This window comes from Thamnophis elegans, chromosome Z (genome assembly GCF_009769535.1).
Source record: "Thamnophis elegans isolate rThaEle1 chromosome Z, rThaEle1.pri, whole genome shotgun sequence".
In the NCBI taxonomy this organism is placed as follows: Eukaryota; Metazoa; Chordata; class Lepidosauria; order Squamata; family Colubridae; genus Thamnophis; species Thamnophis elegans.
The window spans coordinates 11,985,272-12,004,337 of record NC_045558.1 but is presented as its reverse complement, the minus strand read 5'-3'; the positions used below and the strand labels follow the sequence as shown (position 1 = coordinate 12,004,337).

Below are 19,066 nucleotides of genomic sequence, written 5' to 3'. Positions count from 1 at the left end.
TTCCGTTCCCCGAGCTGAGAATCGAGAGAAGAACCGCGGAAGCTGGGTGTTGACCTGAGTGGCGAAGAGGTCCAATACTGGCCGTCCGAATCTCTGGCAGATGCTCTGAAACAGCTCCTGGGACAGATCCAATCTCTGTTGTCTACCGTCTCTCGACTGAGCCAGTCGGCCTGATGGTTTTCGATCCCCGTGATGTGCTCCGCCCCGGATCGACTGCAGATATCTCTCTGCCCAGCTGCCCAGCGACATCGCTTCAGTGTGGAACGCATGCCACACTGCCGATTGATGTGAGCCTTGGCCGCCACGTTGTCGGTGAGTACCAGGACATGATGACCCTCGACAGCAGTCCAGAAATATCGAAGCACCAAATGGATCGCCCGAAGCTCCAGCCAGTTGATGTTGTGTCGGAGCTCCTGCCAGGACCACTGGCCCTGCGCCAACTGGGATCCCAGGGTCGCCCCCCAGCCAAACAGGCTGGCATCCGTGGTGATAACCAAGTGCTCCTGGTCCCTGAACTTGCACCCCTTGAGCAAGGCTGGGGACAACAACCACTTGAGGGAAATCCGTACCTGAGGGGTGGCCTCGACCTTGGCTGGTGAGCTGCTAGTGTTGTTTCTCTGGAACGATATGAGTCACCACTGCAGAGTCCTGGTGTCCCACAGTACTTTCTCGATGCAGGATATGAGTTACCTCAACAAGCTGGATAGAAAGGCTATGGGAACATAACGGTCCCTATGGACCCGCTTAATCATATAAACAAAGCTGGCCCTGCAGTCCAGGGAGAGAAAAACCTTTCCTGCACGGGAGTCTATGACCGCCCCCAAATAGAGAATTCTAGTTGATGGGATGAGGAAACTCTTTTTGAAGTTGACGGAGAGCCCCAGCCCCTGTAGGGTGTCCACGACCTGCCAAAGGTCCGCCCTAGTCTGACCCGGGGACGCCCCCTGGACGAGGAAGTCATCCAGGTAGCAATGTAACCTAATGGGAAAGCCCCTTAGGTAGGCTGCCACCACCGCCAGTACCTTGATGAATGACCTAGGTGCAAAGGATAACCCAAAGGAAAGGGCCCTGTATTGGCAGTGGCAGCCCAGGTAGGAGAACTACAGGTACTGCCTGTGGCATGAGAGGATGGGAATATGGGCATAAGCCTCTGTGAGATCTATAGAAGGCATGTAATCCCCCTCCCATATGCCTGCTAGAATGGATTTAAGCAAGGCATCTTGAACCTGCGGTACACAAGCTGTTGGTTCAAGAGCTTCAAGTCGAAAATAGCTCTCCAACCCCCCGAAGCTTTCGGCACGAGGAACAGATTTGAGTAGCACCCCCGGCCCACCTGGTCCGAGGGGACCGGTTCTATCATGGCGATGTCAAGCAGATGCTTAATGGCCTGCCGCATCCACCTGCGTTTGTCTAGATTTTGCGCTAGGGTAAATGTGCGAAAGTGGTTGGGAGGTTGGAGAGGAACTCTAGCCGAAGCCCGTGTGAGACAGCGCTGATTACCCAGGCGTCAGAGGAAATTCTCGCCCAGGCCTCGCAGAAGAGAGCCAGGCGACTGCCAATGGGTGGGGTCGGGTTCGACCTATTTGCCCCGGCGGTAGGGGCGCCCACCTCCCCCTCGAAATGGCTGCTTACTCTGAGGCTGGAAGCGGGATCTGTTCCTACTGAAGTTGCAGTCAGATGTCCTCTCTGACCTGGGAAAAGAGTACCTGTTCTGCTGAACCTCCTGTTCCAGGGACCTGCACAAGGGCTTGCAGTAAAATGGGGTTGACCTTTCTTCCATCTTCTTTACCAAGGTGGGTAAGACTTTTTTCTTGTTTTTGTCCTCCACGAGGAACAGTTTTAGGGCTGCCCCGAAGAGGGAGCCCCCCATGTAGTCGGCCAATGCCAGCTGCCATTTGGACTTGCTGTCCACCTGCCACCCCCTGAGCCAGAGGAGGCGACGGGAGGTCACAGATAATGCCATAGCCCTGGAAGCAAACTTCATCGCGTTTAGTGTGGCATCAGCCGAAACTGCCACTAACTTGTTCAAATCCTGATGCAGTCGCACATCCTCTGGAGGAATGCGTTCCTGGATCTTCTCCATCCACAGGATCGCCGTGCGATTGAAGAATGAAGCCGATGCTGCTGCCTTAATGGCCCAGGCCGCTGACTGGAATGTTTTCCTCAGGGTCATCTCCACCTTCCTGTCATCTGCCTTAAGATTGTCTGTGACGGCCACCAGGGATGCAGGTGACGCCAGGGCCACCACAGGTGGGTCCACGGCTGTTAACTGTAATGCTTGGAAAAAAGCTGGCTCAATGTTATAAAAGCGTCTGTCATTATTGACAGGGTTTGGGAAGGAGGTGGGCTTTTCCCATTGCTTCTTGACTACTTCCAGGAAGAAGTGAGGGGCAGGAATCTCCTCCTTCACCACCTTGGGTTCAGAAAAGACTGGAGCCCTGGGCTTTTTTGCTGCAGGCTCATCCAAGGAGCCTTCTTGGCTCCCTCCCTAGCTCCATCTACCCCCCCCCCTCCTCTTCTATCAGTGCAGTAGCACGCGCTTTGTGTAGAAGACCGGAATAAATTTAGGGGGAATAGTCCAGTAAATGCTGGAGTTTCCGGCTTGTCATCCTCCTCATCCTCAGAGGGGTCAGGATCTCTCTGGGGTCTGTCCCCTGTTACTGAACCTTCACTAATGAGGGAAGGAGAGGTAGGGCAGCTCACGGGATTGGATGGAGACCGAGACTAGGATTCCCATCTTGATCTGGTGCTAAGGACTGAGCAGTCTGCTGCTGCAATCCATGTGCAATTCTAGAGGCAATTGCTCTTTCAATGAGATTTTGCAGCCCCCTTGGCAGATCATCTACATCCAGAGAATCCCAGCCAGAATTCTCTGGTTCCTGAGCTACCCCAGCTTGGGGAGCTAGACTGGACTTGGGCAGGGCCTGATCCTCCCTAGGATACATGTGGGCACAGGGATCTTCTAAGTCCAAATCCTGGTCCTCCAGGGAAAGGGGAGGGGAAGGAGATCTTTCCTCCAAAAATCTCCGTGGGGAATCTGGAGGGAGTCCAGGCTGGAACTCATTCCCCAATGGGGATCTGGAACAGGGGGGGGAGGCACTACCTTGCAAGGCCCTCAGTTTTTCAGCCCTGGAAAAGGTCTTTGAGAGAGTCTTGTGCCTCCTCAGTTCGTACTTCTGGGAGGCACGAGAGGGGCAGGGGTTTGCAGCCTTAAGGGCCCTGGCAGAAGCAGTGGGTTGCTGCCTGGTTGAAGGTCCCTCCCCAGGGGAGCATGGGGGAGAAGGAGACCCCCCCTGCCTCCTCTGCCATCTTGGCCACATGGGGAAATAAGGAAAATAAAGAAAAAGCTATTCACCCTCCTTGCGCAGCCTCCAGGCTCTCCCTCTCTTCCACTGCAACAGTTAAGGAGAAAACAAACTGGATGAATGCTGCTTTCTCCCCTTCTGGGCGGCCCCTGCCTCAGCAACGAGAACAGTGTGTCTCGGGGCTGCCACCTTGGCTTGCCTCGGCCCGGATCGCTTCACGCGCTCCCCTCCGCTCAGCGCTCACAGTTCAAAACAAAAAGCAAAAAACTTCGCGCTCTTCCCAGCAATCCAGCCGCCGAAGCTGTTTCCAGTAGATTGGTGCGATTGCGGGAGGGGGCCCTCTGGGCTGGGAACCCCTAGCCTCCAGATCGCATTAAAAAACCCAGGGATCAGCGCCACGTGCTTGGCAGAGCCGGAAATGGCTGCTGCGACCTCAGCGCTCTCTCAGATCCCAAGGATACAAAGTAACACTCCTTGGTGGTTAGAAAGGAAACCACGTAGAACTACTTACGGGCTAGAGCAGAGAGCTAGCTATGGTGGCTGCAGAGGCATGGAGGTTCCAGTAGAGATAGAAATCACAGAAGTTAAAAATATGTCTCGTCTTTTAGCCGGACTGAGATGAAGTGGAGAATAAATGGTAGAGCACAGAAGCGTGTCTTCAGCTTCATCCCAGTCTCATAGCCAAATGGGTGTGTCAATACCCATCCACTGGAGCCTCCTGTCCCTCGTTCCGGAAAATCAATTCATTTTTATACCGGTATATTACCGTAATTGTAATGTTATTTTAAGATGATATAAAATAATAAAGCCAAACGTTCGACCAAATTAAGATAGAAATTTTTTAATCAGATTTAATTAAAAATGTATATTTTGTTTTTAATCATGCTTATAATGACATGGCATTGTAAGTATCATACATTTAGTCCTATTACAATTATTTGAAATTTCCAAATATCTTTATGGAAGAAACAAACGAAGACCATAAACATCAGAAAAGAAAAGTCACAAATCTCTTCTGAAGTAATGAATATTAATATTACATTATGATTTTGAATTTTATACCCTTATCTCCATCCATTTTTATATCTTCTCTCAATCAACGGACTCTTGGCAATTAATGATATATAAAGAAATGCAATTTAAAATATTCACGGTAGACATAAAACCAAATATTAATGAAACAAAGATTATTTTAAAAAGCTCAAGTATAAAAACAGAAGTAGCCCAACCTGGTCACAATCTGCGAGGGGGCAGCCTGATCTCCACAGGGAGGCTATTGAAGAGACCAATGCTTGTTTTGAAAAGCAATGTCTCCTGGCCTCAGCAATTTACCTCCCCAAAGAGAAGCAGATTCTCCCTGGACCCTCCTAAGGGTCAGGCCAATTCCACTTGGAGCAAGCAGACCTGAATACAGCCAGTTGCCAAGTCATAAAGAGCTTTATAGGTCAAATCCAGCACTAAATTGCACCAGGCAGCTAATTGATAGTCAGTGTGTGGTCTAAGTGCAATAAATATTACCACATCCACTGACAGAAAAAGAAATTTAAAAAATTTACCGCTTTCAAAATAACAATTCTTGCTTTTCACCTTAAAATCTATGAAGCATAGCCAGATGATACTGAATTTTCTCATTATCTTCTTCAAAAACATTTTCCTTGCAAAATTCTTAGCATCCATTGCATACGTAGACCTGTTTCAAGCTGAGCACATGATCCTCCTAGAGCATTTTTACAATGTTTAAGACTCAAACTTTCCATGATTATGTACTTATAACTAAGAATTTTCTATTTGTGTACTTTTGCTTGGGGCTTTTGGTACTAATACTTTTCTTTTGGAATTTCCAATTATTGATAAAACTGAACCATAAATTCATTTTTGAAATTAAACTTACAAAAGGGTAAAATACTAAAAGTGTATTTAGTATTATCTATATTTTTATAATTTTTCATTACTGACAATGAATCAAATATTTTGTAACTTCAATAATCTAATTGAAATATTATTCATAATCACAAATATCTTACAATGATTAAGTGGAAAGTATATATATACATCAAGTTGTATATATACCAAAGGACATTTTGTAAGTTTTGCTTCTTTTATGATATATATTTTCATTTAAAAATTGAATAATGCTGCTTCTTTATATGAAGTAAGCATTTTATGAAAATCCTGCAAACTGACTAATTAGGCACAAATAAATAAATAAATAAATAAATCCCTATGATTTATGTATGTTTTGCCAAATTGCTATAGCTTGGTTTTTCTTTACTTTTCTTTTTTTTAAAGTGTCAAATTATTGCTGGTGGAATGGGAGAGATTAACTGACCCATTAAGCTTTATTTAGTCGAGGAATTGCTATAAGTTAATTACTTAAAGGCAAGATTTTCAATTTAGGCCGTAAAATGGGTCTGGTATCCCACTGAGACCATTTAAGTTAATGAAGAGAATACAATACAAAGACAGCTCGTACAGCTGGACAGAGGTCACTAGAGGACAGAATATTTTGACACTTCTTTAAACTATAAAGAGTCACAGGTAGAAGGGAGCAGATGTGACTGCAATTACATAAGATTAAATAAACTAGTGAAACCTTTCAGTATACAACTTTAAATGAACTGCTAATGTCCTTCTGGGAATCCTGAACTAATACATAAAATGCATTCTAATTTTTTAAAATATTTCTCTATTATTTTTTAAATGTCAAGTTACTCCATATTTGTTTAAATGTGATTTTCAAAATGAAAATGTTTACATGATATACAACTTCTCCCCAGAGATACCATAAAAGTCACCAAACACATGAAAGTAGATTGTGTTTGTTTATATTACAGCTACAATGCCAAAATTCCATCAAATCATCTATCACTCAAGTGGGAGTGGAAGAGTAGAAATGTATTGCCACTGAATCAGCAAATGAAATGTAATTATTCAGAAGTTGCACAATAATCAAGGTGTATATCTCAACATTAACCCACACAGTTCATGCACACTTTCAAGGAGTGAGAGGTTGCAATTAGGAGCAGTCTTGAATGCAAACTTAAAATGGATTGTCACTCACTACAAGTAGTAACCAAGAAGGTGTTGCAAGTAGGCATTTGAAGAGCAGCATCACACAAACCTCCTGTTAGCATTACACTTGTTTCTATTTATGAAAAGGGACATGTATCAGTGGTGGGTTCCTACCAGTGCGGACTGGTTCGGCTGCACCGGTAATGGTTTGGCGGCCAGGATTGCTGGAACCGGCAGCAACCCACGCCTGCCACACCCCCGAACAAGTTCTTCACAAAACAATTTTCATTGCACAAATTTTTTACTTTTTTAATATTTTGTGCATACAGAGACCTATTTATGTGCAAATGCGCACACGTGCAGCAAAATTGTCCATGCACCGAACCGGCAGTAATGCCAGCAGCAATGCATCCCTGACATGTATATGCAGTGTCTGAAGATATGGCTCATATTTTGTTTGACTGTCAAATGTAAGCCCTTTTTAAGCTTAGATAGTTAGCGTCCCTATCTGAAAGAATAACCCGCTGTGATCTGAATCGCAATTGTCCTATTTCCTCCTGGGTTCTAATCTATACATTGTGAGCAGAACTGCTAAGTTTATAGCTAAGAATCTGTTACATTGAATGTATTGGGGTATCTTGTAAAGGCAATATCTTGTATTTTCCTGAATGATGGTTGGTTGTATTTATCACATATATATATATATATATATATTATTACTGTATTTTCCTTTTAACTATTTTATCCTGGACTTATATCCTGCATTTTAATGTATTTTTGATATGGCCATAAGGCTAATCAATCAATACACTATTTATTCAGGAAAAGACTGAGAGACGAGGGTATAACAAAGCCACTGCTTTGCTTTGCCCAAGACTATACAAATGCATTCCTGAAATTCTGGCTTAACAGCAACAAGCAGATAGACTGATGCATCAACATTGCACTTTAGGTTTATCACACAATGAAAGAAATGGGAGTAAAACAACTGTGGATGACCACAGAGGGAGATAATATTTTATTTATTCCATAGAAAACTGAATGTCAGCATATATTCAGAACCATATGCAAACTTGAGTCTGCCAGAATTCTTGCCATTATCAGTTTACAAAGCCTGTGTTAAAGGAGACTTAGATATGGCCACATTCAAATTAACAATTTTAAAACATGGAAACATCAACTAAAGATATTTATGCAAAGAGCAGCAGGATTTAAAACATAGCTCCTTGAAGGAGAGGATACAGATGTGCAATTAAGACCATAGAGACATCTAATCAACTTTCTTACACAATTCATCAATAAACTTCATGTCAAAGCAATGATGTATTTAAATTCCATAATTACTACTCAAAGCAATAGACTAACTGCAATAAAGGGAGGCATAGTCATTCAGCTTCTGCTATGATCTCCGGATCTCACATCCTGCTTTATTGCAATTAGTTGACAAAGACATAATTACCCTAATCAGACCACCACAGGTTCAATGACATCTTACTTCCTTGAAAAGCTATAAACAGAAGTGAGTTAAACAGAGAGAGTACCAATTTGTTTTCTGCACTACTATTTACAAAGCAATTTGAATTCACCTGGCTTCACTGCATTCCAAAACCAAAAGGTATTATTTATATCACACACATAATCAAGCAACTTTTATTATGACAATACAAATTCAAAAATTGGTAGGGAAAGGAATAGCAATGTTATTTATTTCTGTCTTTTTATATATTTTTATCTGTTCTATATTTACTGTTTTGTTGTGCATTACCCAGAGCTGCCTTTGGAGAGAAGGGCAGCTATACACATTCAATAAATAAATAGTGATATTGTATTATTGAATGCATGTACTTTGCATTTACTACTGTTCATGTTTTAGAACCATAAAAATGTTTAAAATATGATTATATTTCTGAAGACAAAGTAGTGGCATATTTGTCAATCTTCAATATTCCAAACTTTCTACACTATTATGGATCAATAAACTTGATTAACACCTTATCACAAAACAGATTAACTAAGAAGTACTTTTACAGAAACATGCAAGAGTGGATCAAAATAATTCTCAGTGTAATGAGGTACATGAACTCACATATCTTTTTACACTTACCTGACTTTTGGCACCATCATTCGATGCTGCACCATCAATGTATGGCAAATGGAAGCCATCAGAGTGAAGACTTCTTCACTAGCTGAATCTCTCCAAACCATGTTTAGCAAGGTATTTGTCTGTTGCTTTGTGTCCAGCTTTGAAAGACACTCCTCAGTTATATATTGGACTGATATTCTTCCATCACCCTGTAAAATTAAATAGGGGTGGTTACATTTTAAATTGGTCAAACTGAATTATTTCAAAATTAAAGACAATGTATGAAAAATACTTCAGAATGAGCCTTTAAGACTTTTAAAACAAGCAAGAAGGACTTAACAGAATAGGTTCCTTCAATTCAGGTAATTTTCAAAGCAAAGTTCATAATAAAGTACATCCAAAAGTTTACGTATAGGGAAGGAAGTTATATTATAGCACTAGCAATAGCACTTATATACTGCTCCATAGTGCATCACCGCACTCTTTGAGTAGTTTATAAATGTCAGTATGTTGTCCCCAACAATCTGAGTCCCCATTTTCGACCTTGGAAGGATGGAAGCTGAGTCAACCTTGAGCCAATCAGAATCAAACTCTTGGCAGCCGAGCAATGAGTTAGCCTGCAGTATTGCATTCTAACCACTATGTCACCATGGTTCATTATAGATTACTTCCAGCAAATAATATATGGAATAGCATGTTAGTTAGTAGTTCTCAGATTTGAACAACATGTTAAAAAAATATTTAACATTGACTTTTCTTCACTATTTGAAATCAGCAAATAAGAAAGGCATTTCTAAATCCAAACAAAGTATAGTGATGGTTTTGTTCACAATCTACAGGCGAACTTTCATTAAACAAATGCTAAATTTACACAATAAACCACAAAATATTATTGCAATGTTGATTGCAATCATGTCATTATATAAAACTTATTGTCAGCATTCTACAACATCTGGAAATGAATACTGTGTACCAACACAAATATACAGTTATGCTTTTTCTTTTTATCCCACTGAATATAGGAAATAAATTGTCCAATTATCAGCAGAACCAAAGGTAATATAAAGTGTACTATATTTTGAAAGAAAGAAAGAAAGAAAGAAAGAAAGAAAGAAAGAAAGAAAGAAAGAAAGAAAGAAAGAAACCCCTTAAGTTTATAGCAATGAAGTTTGATCATCTTGAGTGGTGCCATTATATAATATTCTACAATTACTTTAATAAAAGTACCCAGGAAGCGTTTGAAGAATTGAAGCTGAAGTACTAAATTCTTCTCCGAGAAAGAATTTTGACCTAAAATAGCAGGTGTGCGACTATTATTAATTAGAAGCCATATTTCCACCATCGAAAAACTGACAAATACTTCTTAGCTATTATTTTCCACTGTTTTGCTAAGATGTTGAGAGAACATTATGTTTATTTCTACTCCAAACTTTTAAAAAAATACATTTGAATCCTTTCAAGACTTTTCTCCCCCACACGGAATTGTTTCTAAAACCTTCATAGATTTTAAACTTGTTTTCATGTGCTCTCCCACAGATAATTTTTAGACTGGCTCTACAAAAATATTTAGGAGTTAGAAGCAACTTTCAAGGACATCTGTCAGAAGTAATCGTCTATTGAAAAGACTGGTTATTGTAGCTCCCTTTTCCATTTTTATATTAAATTATTTTACTGTTCCACCTCTAAATCTCTATTCTGCAAAACTGGTCAAAAGATCTTTACCCATTTAATTGCATGCACATGATGCAGTCATCTTTCCCAAGAAATCAACGAGTTTTCTACTGCACAAAGTGCTATTGCCATAGTCATTATTTTAAGGTTGAGCATTTAAACATCAACTACAAAAAAGTTGGAACAGAACAGAGAATAAGAATTAGAAATAAATAGAAACAGAATAGGAATAGAATAGTTGGAAGGGTCCTCTAGCCCAACCCCCTGGCTCATGCAGGAAACCCTATACCTTTTTAGACAAATGGTTGTCCAATCTCTTCTAAAAAACAACATACTATTTGCAAACACTAACAAAAACAGGTATGTGAGAATACATTTAAACATATAACTACTAGGTACTTGGAAATTCTCTTTCAAGAATTAACAAGAGGGTATGTGCACTTTATCTAGATCTGCAAATGGGCCTAAAAAACTGTGACTGCCATTACCATTTTTTCCACCAGAGGCAGCTGCTGAAACAAGTAGCCAATATTATTTACTTTCCAGGCCTCTGCACAGTATCAAACAAAGGGCTACTTCTGAAGATACTGCAGAGACTGTAGCTGGAATTAACTGAAAGTAAAAACCAGTACCTTTAAAGGGCGTTTAAAGCCAAGGCCTTAAATCTCCTTCGTCCATACAGCACATTCCTGCCTTTATACTAAAATTTGCTTTGGGAATCTTTCTCAAAGACCCATGAAACTAGTGTGCACCTATGCCTACACCTGCAGTTAGTATTTTAGTATTTAAGCAAATACTGGACAATATTCTTCTCAAGAATGCCTTTGATTTGATTTGATTTGATTACATTTATATGCCGCCCTTTTCCCCCAAAGGAGACTCAGGGCGGCTCACAATTCAAATCAGGGAAGGGGGATACAGACAGGAAATAAAAAGACGAAACATAACAATACATAATTTAAAAACACACAGTAGTCATACCATTCGAGACGGGGGGCAACAGCTCTTTAGCCCCAGGCCTGTCGGAACAGCCAGGTTTTAAGGGCTTTGCGGAAGGCCTGGAGGGTGGTGAGGGTTCGAATCTCCACGGGGAGTTCGTTCCAGAGGGTCGGAGCAGCCACAGAGAAGGCTCTCCTCCAGGTAGTCGCCAGTCGGCATTGGCCGGTGGATGGAATTCGGAGGAGGCCTAATCTGTGGGATCTAATCGGTCTATTGGAGGTAATTGGCAGCAGGCGGTCTCTCAAGTACCCAGGTCCAATACCATGAAGGGCTTTATAAGTGACGACTAGCACCTTGAAGCGTATCCAGAGACCAATAGGCAGCCAGTGCAGCTCGCAGAGGATAGGTGTTACATGGGTGAACCGAGGTGCACCCACGATCGCTCGCACGGCTGCATTCTGGACAAGCTGAAGTCTCCGAATGCTCTTCAAGGGCTGCCCCATGTAGAGCATGTTGCAGTAGTCCAGTCTAGAGGTCACAAGGGCACGAGTGACTGTTGTGAGGGCCTCCCGGTTCAGGTAGGGACACAACTGGTGCACCAGGCGAACCTGGCAAATGCCCCCCTGGTCACAGCCGACAAGTGGTGTTCGAAAGTCAGCTGTGGGTCCAGGAGGACTCCCAAATTGCGAACCCTGTCTGAGGGGCGTACTGTTTGACCCCCCCAGCCTGAGAGATGGAAAACTTGGCCAGATATCTTTGACGGATATCTTGAATTTTTACATCGACAGAGTGGTTTAATAAAGTAACTATCATGACACAATAATCTTTTATCGTTCTTACTTTATTTCTCGCCTCTCCTGTGCATTGTTTTGGGAAGAAACAGGCCTACAAAGATCTTTATATTATCTAAAACAGGAAATAAGGAGCTTACGGGCATGGATGACATCTTACTAATTTCTTCATCTTCAGAGTCACTTGCCGAGTCCTGACAATCTGTACCTGACATTGAGACAGGTAACTGAGAAAGAAATGACTGGAGCACCCGCAAATACACAAGCAGCCCTTCTTCTGAAAGAGAACCTATGAAGGAAAACATAATTAAGTCCATTCTGTAGAATACAGAAATACTGAAGAAAAGTAATTTAAAAATTAGCATATTCTCGTCATCTCAGCATATACATGGTCAGAATACTGCAAGAAAACCCCAGGGAAGTTCTCATGTCCTCTTACAGCTGCAATGGCATTGTGGCTTGTAAGAAAAGAAGCACGGAATGATAAGCGAAGTGCCATTTCGAATGATTGCATGTTATACAGCAGGTTTCCCAACCGTGGGAACTTTTAAGATGTGCTGACTTCAAACTCTCAGAATTCACGGCTGTGTTAAAGTTGCCAAAATTGGGAAGTCTTGCTTTAGAGTATATATTCGAAGTGGATTAAGACTGTTTTACATACCTAAGTAAGTTTCTCCAGCTATTAGAACAAAGTAAAAAAGCCAAGGAGCTCTCTCTCTTTCCCTCAAATGACCACTTTCTGTGAATAATAGTGCATTCAGAAAGAGTTCGTAGGGAAAACAGGTTTCTCCATCCACAAGTGCTGGAATGATGAAATGGAATATCTGGTCTGTAAAAGGTGCTGCCAGGAACTCTTCTGTAAAAGCAGCGAACACCTGTTGCCTGCAGGAGAGAAAAAATACAGTTTCTAGTAATGCATATAATACTAATTAAGCTTGCAAGCTGCTCAGCACTCAACACTTCCGGGCAGTTTTAAATCATTCATACATTCAATCAATCAATCAGTTTATGTAGCCAACCCAGTTCAACAAGTGACTCTGGGTGGCGAAAAAATTAAAAAATAAAACAGAAGTATAATAAACTAATGGCAGAAGAAGACCTAGTGGTCTTTAGCATCTGCCCTTTGAGATTTTTTGTTTTCTATTTATTTGCTTGTTTGTTTATATTATTTTAATTTATTTTTATTTTATTTTTTAAATTTTTGTCAGATGATGAACATGTGTTTATCCCAAGGATGTTTAAACTCAGTTATTGATGACTGACCCACTATCTCTGCCGGAAGTTGGCTCCAAGCTTCCACTACTCTTCCTGTGAAATAATACTTTCCATAAAGTATTTTAAAACTACTTTTTAAATAAAAACATGAACAATTAAAATACCATTGCAGATGAGAACAACCTCTGGATAAACACAGGGCCCAGTTCTAGGCCCAAGGCTAGGTCTCTAATAATTTATGAAAAGTCAGCAGGCTTTATGTTCAATTTTATTCCTGTAATCTTTGGCTTACAATCATTTATTTAGTGACCTTTCAAAATTATAATGGCACTGAAAAAAAGTGATTTATGCCTGTTTTTCACGTGACCATTACAGCATTCTCATAGTCACATGGTCAAAGTTCAGCTGCATGGAAACTGACTCCTATTTAAGACAAACAAAATCAATGGGGAAGCCAGATTCATTTAACATCTGTGTTACTAATTTAACAACTGCAATGATTTACCTAATAACTGTGGCAAGAAAGGTTGTAAAATGGGGCAAAACTTACTTATCAAATGTCTCACTTAGAAACAGATTGTTTGGGCTCAATTGTGGTTGTAAGTTGAGGACTAGCTATATTAATGGTCAAAAAGACCATAATCAGTATAAAATAAAAATAATACAGGAATATTACTAAAAATAACTTAACTAAACTTTCATTCTGCCTAGCTCTCAACAACTCTGGGCAGCTTTAAATCTATCTATAAGCCATAACTATTAAAAAACAAAAATAGGATAAAGGAATATTAACAAATGCAAAATAAAATCAGTAAAAGATTTAAGAATACTTAGTCAAGTACAATATACGTCCCGAGTTATTTATTCCAGCACTAGACTCAAATCCTCTTTACAATAATTGCCATTAAAGAAAATTTAGCAACCTTTCGGGTTATTTGCAATATAATGAATTTATAGCTCTTAGCATATGTTTTAACAGTGGACTTTTTTAAAATTAATTCTACATACTATGTTATGCCTCAAAACTACACTGAATAACTACTTTTATGAGTCCACAAATAAACAATAAAATCAAAATATTATTCAAAAAATCTGAACTAATTATTTCACAAGGCTTCCTATGCTTGCTCCATTTAAGTATCATTACTTTTCTTTGTATTATGACAATATGCAGAAATATTAAACTAGTTTGCTCCCATAACATAAAATCCTCACCTAGCAACTTCAGGACAGGAACTATAATTAAAGTGCAATGGCTTCAGAACATTCTCTAAAAATATTTTTGCAATAGGAACCCGAGAGACATCAGAATACTCAATACTTGATGGAAGCTTGTTATTTATTAGGAGATAAAGAGATCTGTAGTATCCTAAAAGAAAAGGACAACTTAATAAAGGCAGTGTCAAAACATTTCTGCCGATTTATTTTAAAGTAAGCCATTCAATACATTTCAATGGGGTAACTGCAGTATTTGCAGTATTACTATTGCAGTAAGCACAGTAAAGCAATTAATAAGGTAGGCTTCATGGTTCGAGTTTAGAGCAAAATAATAGTCCAGTTATAAGCCTGTTTAACAGAGTTAATTCAGCCATACTCACTAGATATATACGATTACTAATGTAGCACTAGTCATAGTGAAAAAGTAATTTTTTTAAAAACTAAAAATTTTTAAAAATGAAAGCTAGTTATAAAACACCAGGAAGTTCAAAATATTTCATTATACAAGGATTACTAAAACATGCAGTATTTAATTTAGAAATGGTGCAGGAAATGACAGAATGTGATTCATTTAATTGCTATAATTTGCAATTATTACAAAGTATCTCCAATAAATATGTAGTTCAACATTCAGTATAGATCTAAAAGCTAATCACTATGCTTACCATTTTGAATCACGTAGTGCAAGATTTGTTCAATTATTGATGCAACATTGTTAGCATCTTGTAAAACAGGCAAATAGGTATTCTCAGACGAAAATACTTCAAGCATCCTCATAGGAAGTGCAACATTCAGACTGTCATCATTGCAGCTTTGTAGCAATCTGTAACAGAAAAGGCTATTTTATAAATTATAATATTGTTTCCCTTGTAGTAATTCTTATAGAGAGAGTTAAATGCATTTTCATACCTAATTTCTGAAAGAAACGTGAAATGAAATCAATGAAAATTAATTTCTACAGCATAGCTGGACAACAGTGAATTGTAAGAATTCCCTTCATGCTAATCATAAATTAGTACCATAAATTATCTGAAGAATAGGGAATCCTAAAACACAAAGCCATTCTATGATACACCTATGATATTTCAAATTAACCACATGTATCATATTCTAAACCAAATTCATGGAACATATATTAATTAAAACAGCAAACTATCTTCATTTCTTTGCATATCTGTTTACCTGCAACAGAGGCCCAACAGCCTTTTTATCTGATATAAGCATGTAAATCTGTCAGGACCTTCAAGCTGCTTCACAAATTGAGAATTTTGTTTAATCAAATTTTGGCATATCCATATCTGGAAAGGAAAAAATCCACAAAGTAGGAAAATGCTCTAAAAACAGAAAATGTTGCTTTTTTAAAACCTTACAATAATATTAATCAAACTAATAAGGACCAAATTTTAATCATAGTGTGGTTGAAATCTTCCATTCTTACTCTAAATTTCAGTATGTTAAAAATACAAAGGAAGATGAATAATTACCCAACATGAACTTCAGAATCATAAAATTCTAATTGCAATTAATAAAATTAGATATAAAAACATGGACAGTACAGGAAAAAGAGGATGCTTCCTGTTTCACTAAGTTCCAAGCTTCTTCTACATGGTTAGAACAAAGCTAGTAAACAAAGTTTTTGATATTTAATAGAAATAATAAAAACTAAATAATGACAGGTTTTATTAGCACAGGCATGGTTTAGGCAACATTATTTTTCATTATTAAGTACAGGTAGCCTCAGGTTATGACAATTGAGCCCCAAATGTCTGTTGTTAAGCAAGATAGTTGCTGAGTTTTTCTCCATTTTATGATCTTTCTTGACGTTTTTAAGTAAATCACTGCAGTTAAGTCAGTTACATAGTTAATTTCATTTCCCCATTGAATTTGCTTGTCAGAAAGTCACAAAAGATGATCACATGACCCCAGGACTACCACTGTCATAAATACATTCCAATTGCAAATCTAAATTTTGATTAAATGACCACAGGTATGCTGCAACGGCCTAAGTGTGAAAAAACAGTTACAAATAACTTTTTTCAGTGTATTGTAACTTCAAACGGTCACTAAATGAATGGTTACCTATATGGAGCTTTTGCATAGTTTTCTGAGGCATCCGAAAATTGTGTAAGCATTCTCATAGTATTTTCTGAGGCTCCAGAAACCCTGCAAGAGCAGGTCCTTCTGGTGTGACTTCCCAAGAGGTCCAGAGGGACCCCTTTTGTCATGGGAGGGAGAGGGCAGTGTGTGTCATGCCAGTAGAGTCAAGTTAGACATTTTCTGAATTTTTGACAAGTCAAGCCCAAAAGGTTCCTTAACACTGATACAGGAAGTACAAAGGAATCTTGGGAACCTTCACAGCATAAACATCATGAGTCTGCATAAATCTTCAAGTACCACCTTCTGGAGATGGCCAACCAAAATATTTTTTTAAAAAAATCCATAGACAGCTGGGGCAATCACCCCAAGAGGATATCAAAGACAATGGTACCTAGGGCTACTGAGAAATCCGGGAAAATAAAAAGGTTGTGACCCCTGTCTTTTTCCGATCAAAGAATATCTAACAAGCCAAAACCAAACCTACATTTCAACAACTGGATTAAGAAAATCCATTTCATCTAACATGAAATGTCAATTATTTGAAGACTATCATGGTACAGTATTTTTCAAACCAAAAATAAAACAAAATAAACAGAGGAAGCCCTAGCTCTATCCACAAAAAGGAGAATGATGATTTTATATTTTTTTTTAAATGTGAAGGAACAGGTATGGGGATGAGGAAAAACCCAAAATCAAGAGCACATAAAAAATTAATATAAACTCTAAAACAGGATCACAATCCAAGCTGAAAAAGAAAAAAAAACAGCTCTGTGAATAGTGAGGCAAAGCCTGCCTCTCTCTCAATGTCCCTGCTCTGCACCCCTTTTCTATAATCATTATACCAGGCTTCTAGCAACAGAAAAATTGCCTTCCCAAAGTCTAGCTCTTTTCTTGTTCAAACAGACAAGAAGTTACTTATGTATTACTGACACCTAAAATAATTAAATATGAGATTACAAAAAGTGAAAACCAAATGAATTATAACTACTTACCAAACGTTTGGAATCTTCATTATATCTATAGAAAAACAGAAGCTGGCGAACTAAGAGAGTCAGGTTTGCTCCAATGGCAGAGGAGCAACTTCCTCCAGATTGCGCTAAGTTAGCATAGCGATCAAATTCACTCCTCTGAATAGCATACTTAAAATTGAAAAAATAAAAGTAAAGCTAATGAAATATTGTCAGTCATTAATTGTACAGGCAACATTTCAACAACTGCAAACTTCATTTACAGATTATTCAATTCTTACAAATATGAAAATGTCATCTTCCATATTATTTATTTTTTGTACCTTTGGCTTCAATGTTATGTATTAAGTGTTCCAATAAAAATTTGAGGATATTTGGATAACAGCATCAGACATAAATAATCTGCAATGACTGTGTAGCACTATTGTCATTTAATCAATCCTAGAATGGACACAATTCATTCAAATCCCATACACAAGCATGCAAGCTGCCTATGTATTAAAGGAGACAATCAGAGCTCATTTTATGTCAAAAAGAACTAATAATAAAACCAATCTGTGGAAAACTATTGTGATAGGTACTTGCTTTCTCATTTTACTATACTGAAATTAACAACAAAAATTCATTAATGTTGCAAAAGTCCATCAAGTACTATTTTCTCCATGAACAAATGTTCTAGATGAAATCATTATGTAGCATTATAATATGATTCTTCACTTTTACAATAACGAAGATTCAGATGTTCAGGACTTCAGCTCCACTAATTCTTAGGCCCATAAGAATTCAGATGTTTTCTGCCTCTGCTAGTCATAAAAACTAAAAAGAGAGGCACCAAATATTCCTGCACAATAGCAATAGCACTTAAGATTTATATACCGCTTTGCAGCTTTCTCTAAGCAGTTTACATAATCAGCATATTGCCCCCCAATAATCTGGGTCCTTATTTTACCGACCTCGGAAGGATGGAAGGCTGAGTCAACCTTGAGCCTGGTGAGATCTGAATTGCCAAATTGCAAACATTTGGCATCCTAATCACTGTGCCACCATGGCTCTTATAAAGATATAAAGCAATGCAATAAAAAAACTATAGTGCAACTATAGAGATCTTGGAGTCCTGGTGGACAATTACTTAAATATGAGCCAGCAATGTGCTGCAGCTGCCAAAAATGTCAATGCAATCCTAGGCTGCATTAACACAGGAATAGAACTAAAACCATTTTATAATGCCCTAGTAAGACCACAATTGGAATGCTACTTCCAGTTTTGGTCACTACAAAGGAAAGAGTAAAACAAAGATGATTAGGGGGCAGGAGGCTTAAACATGTGAAGAATGGCTACAGGAATTGGGTATGTCTAGTCTAGTGAACAAAGAAGGATTAGAGGTGCCATGACAGCAGTGTTCCAATATTTGAAGGCTTCCCCAAAGAAAGGGGGGGGGGTCCCAAACTATTTTCCAAAGTACAAGAAGACAAAACAAGAAGCAATGATTGGAAGCGAACCAAGAAGAGAAGCAACCTAAAATTGAGAAATTTCATGACATGGAGAAAAATAAATCAGGTTGTAGGTGCTCCATCGCTGTAGACTTTTGAAAAGAGACTGGACAATCACCTGTCTGAAATTATACAGCGTCTCCTGTGTTATTTTACATCTGAACAATCTTTGTATATATCCATCATAGCAGAGCAAAACAAAACAGAAATGTTGCAGGATACAATTTAGGTCGGTCCCTAGGACCAGAGGTTTAGTCAGTAGAGTACCAGTTTGACA

At 39.0% G+C, this 19,066-nt stretch overlaps 1 protein-coding gene across 1 annotated transcript in view; it reads right to left on the bottom strand.

Moving 5' to 3' along the window:
- The window catches only part of UBE3C (ubiquitin protein ligase E3C), a 73,246-nt gene that overhangs the window by 42,738 nt on the left and 11,442 nt on the right, over positions 1–19,066 (bottom strand). The window contains exons 4-10 of the mRNA XM_032235116.1: positions 17,324–17,470; positions 15,417–15,532; positions 14,900–15,057; positions 14,232–14,385; positions 12,463–12,683; positions 11,942–12,090; positions 8,422–8,609 (exon numbers count right to left, since the gene is read on the bottom strand). Of these exons, the coding sequence (XP_032091007.1) occupies positions 8,422–8,609; positions 11,942–12,090; positions 12,463–12,683; positions 14,232–14,385; positions 14,900–15,057; positions 15,417–15,532; positions 17,324–17,470 (1,133 nt within the window). The remainder of the gene's footprint in view (positions 1–8,421; positions 8,610–11,941; positions 12,091–12,462; positions 12,684–14,231; positions 14,386–14,899; positions 15,058–15,416; positions 15,533–17,323; positions 17,471–19,066) is intronic.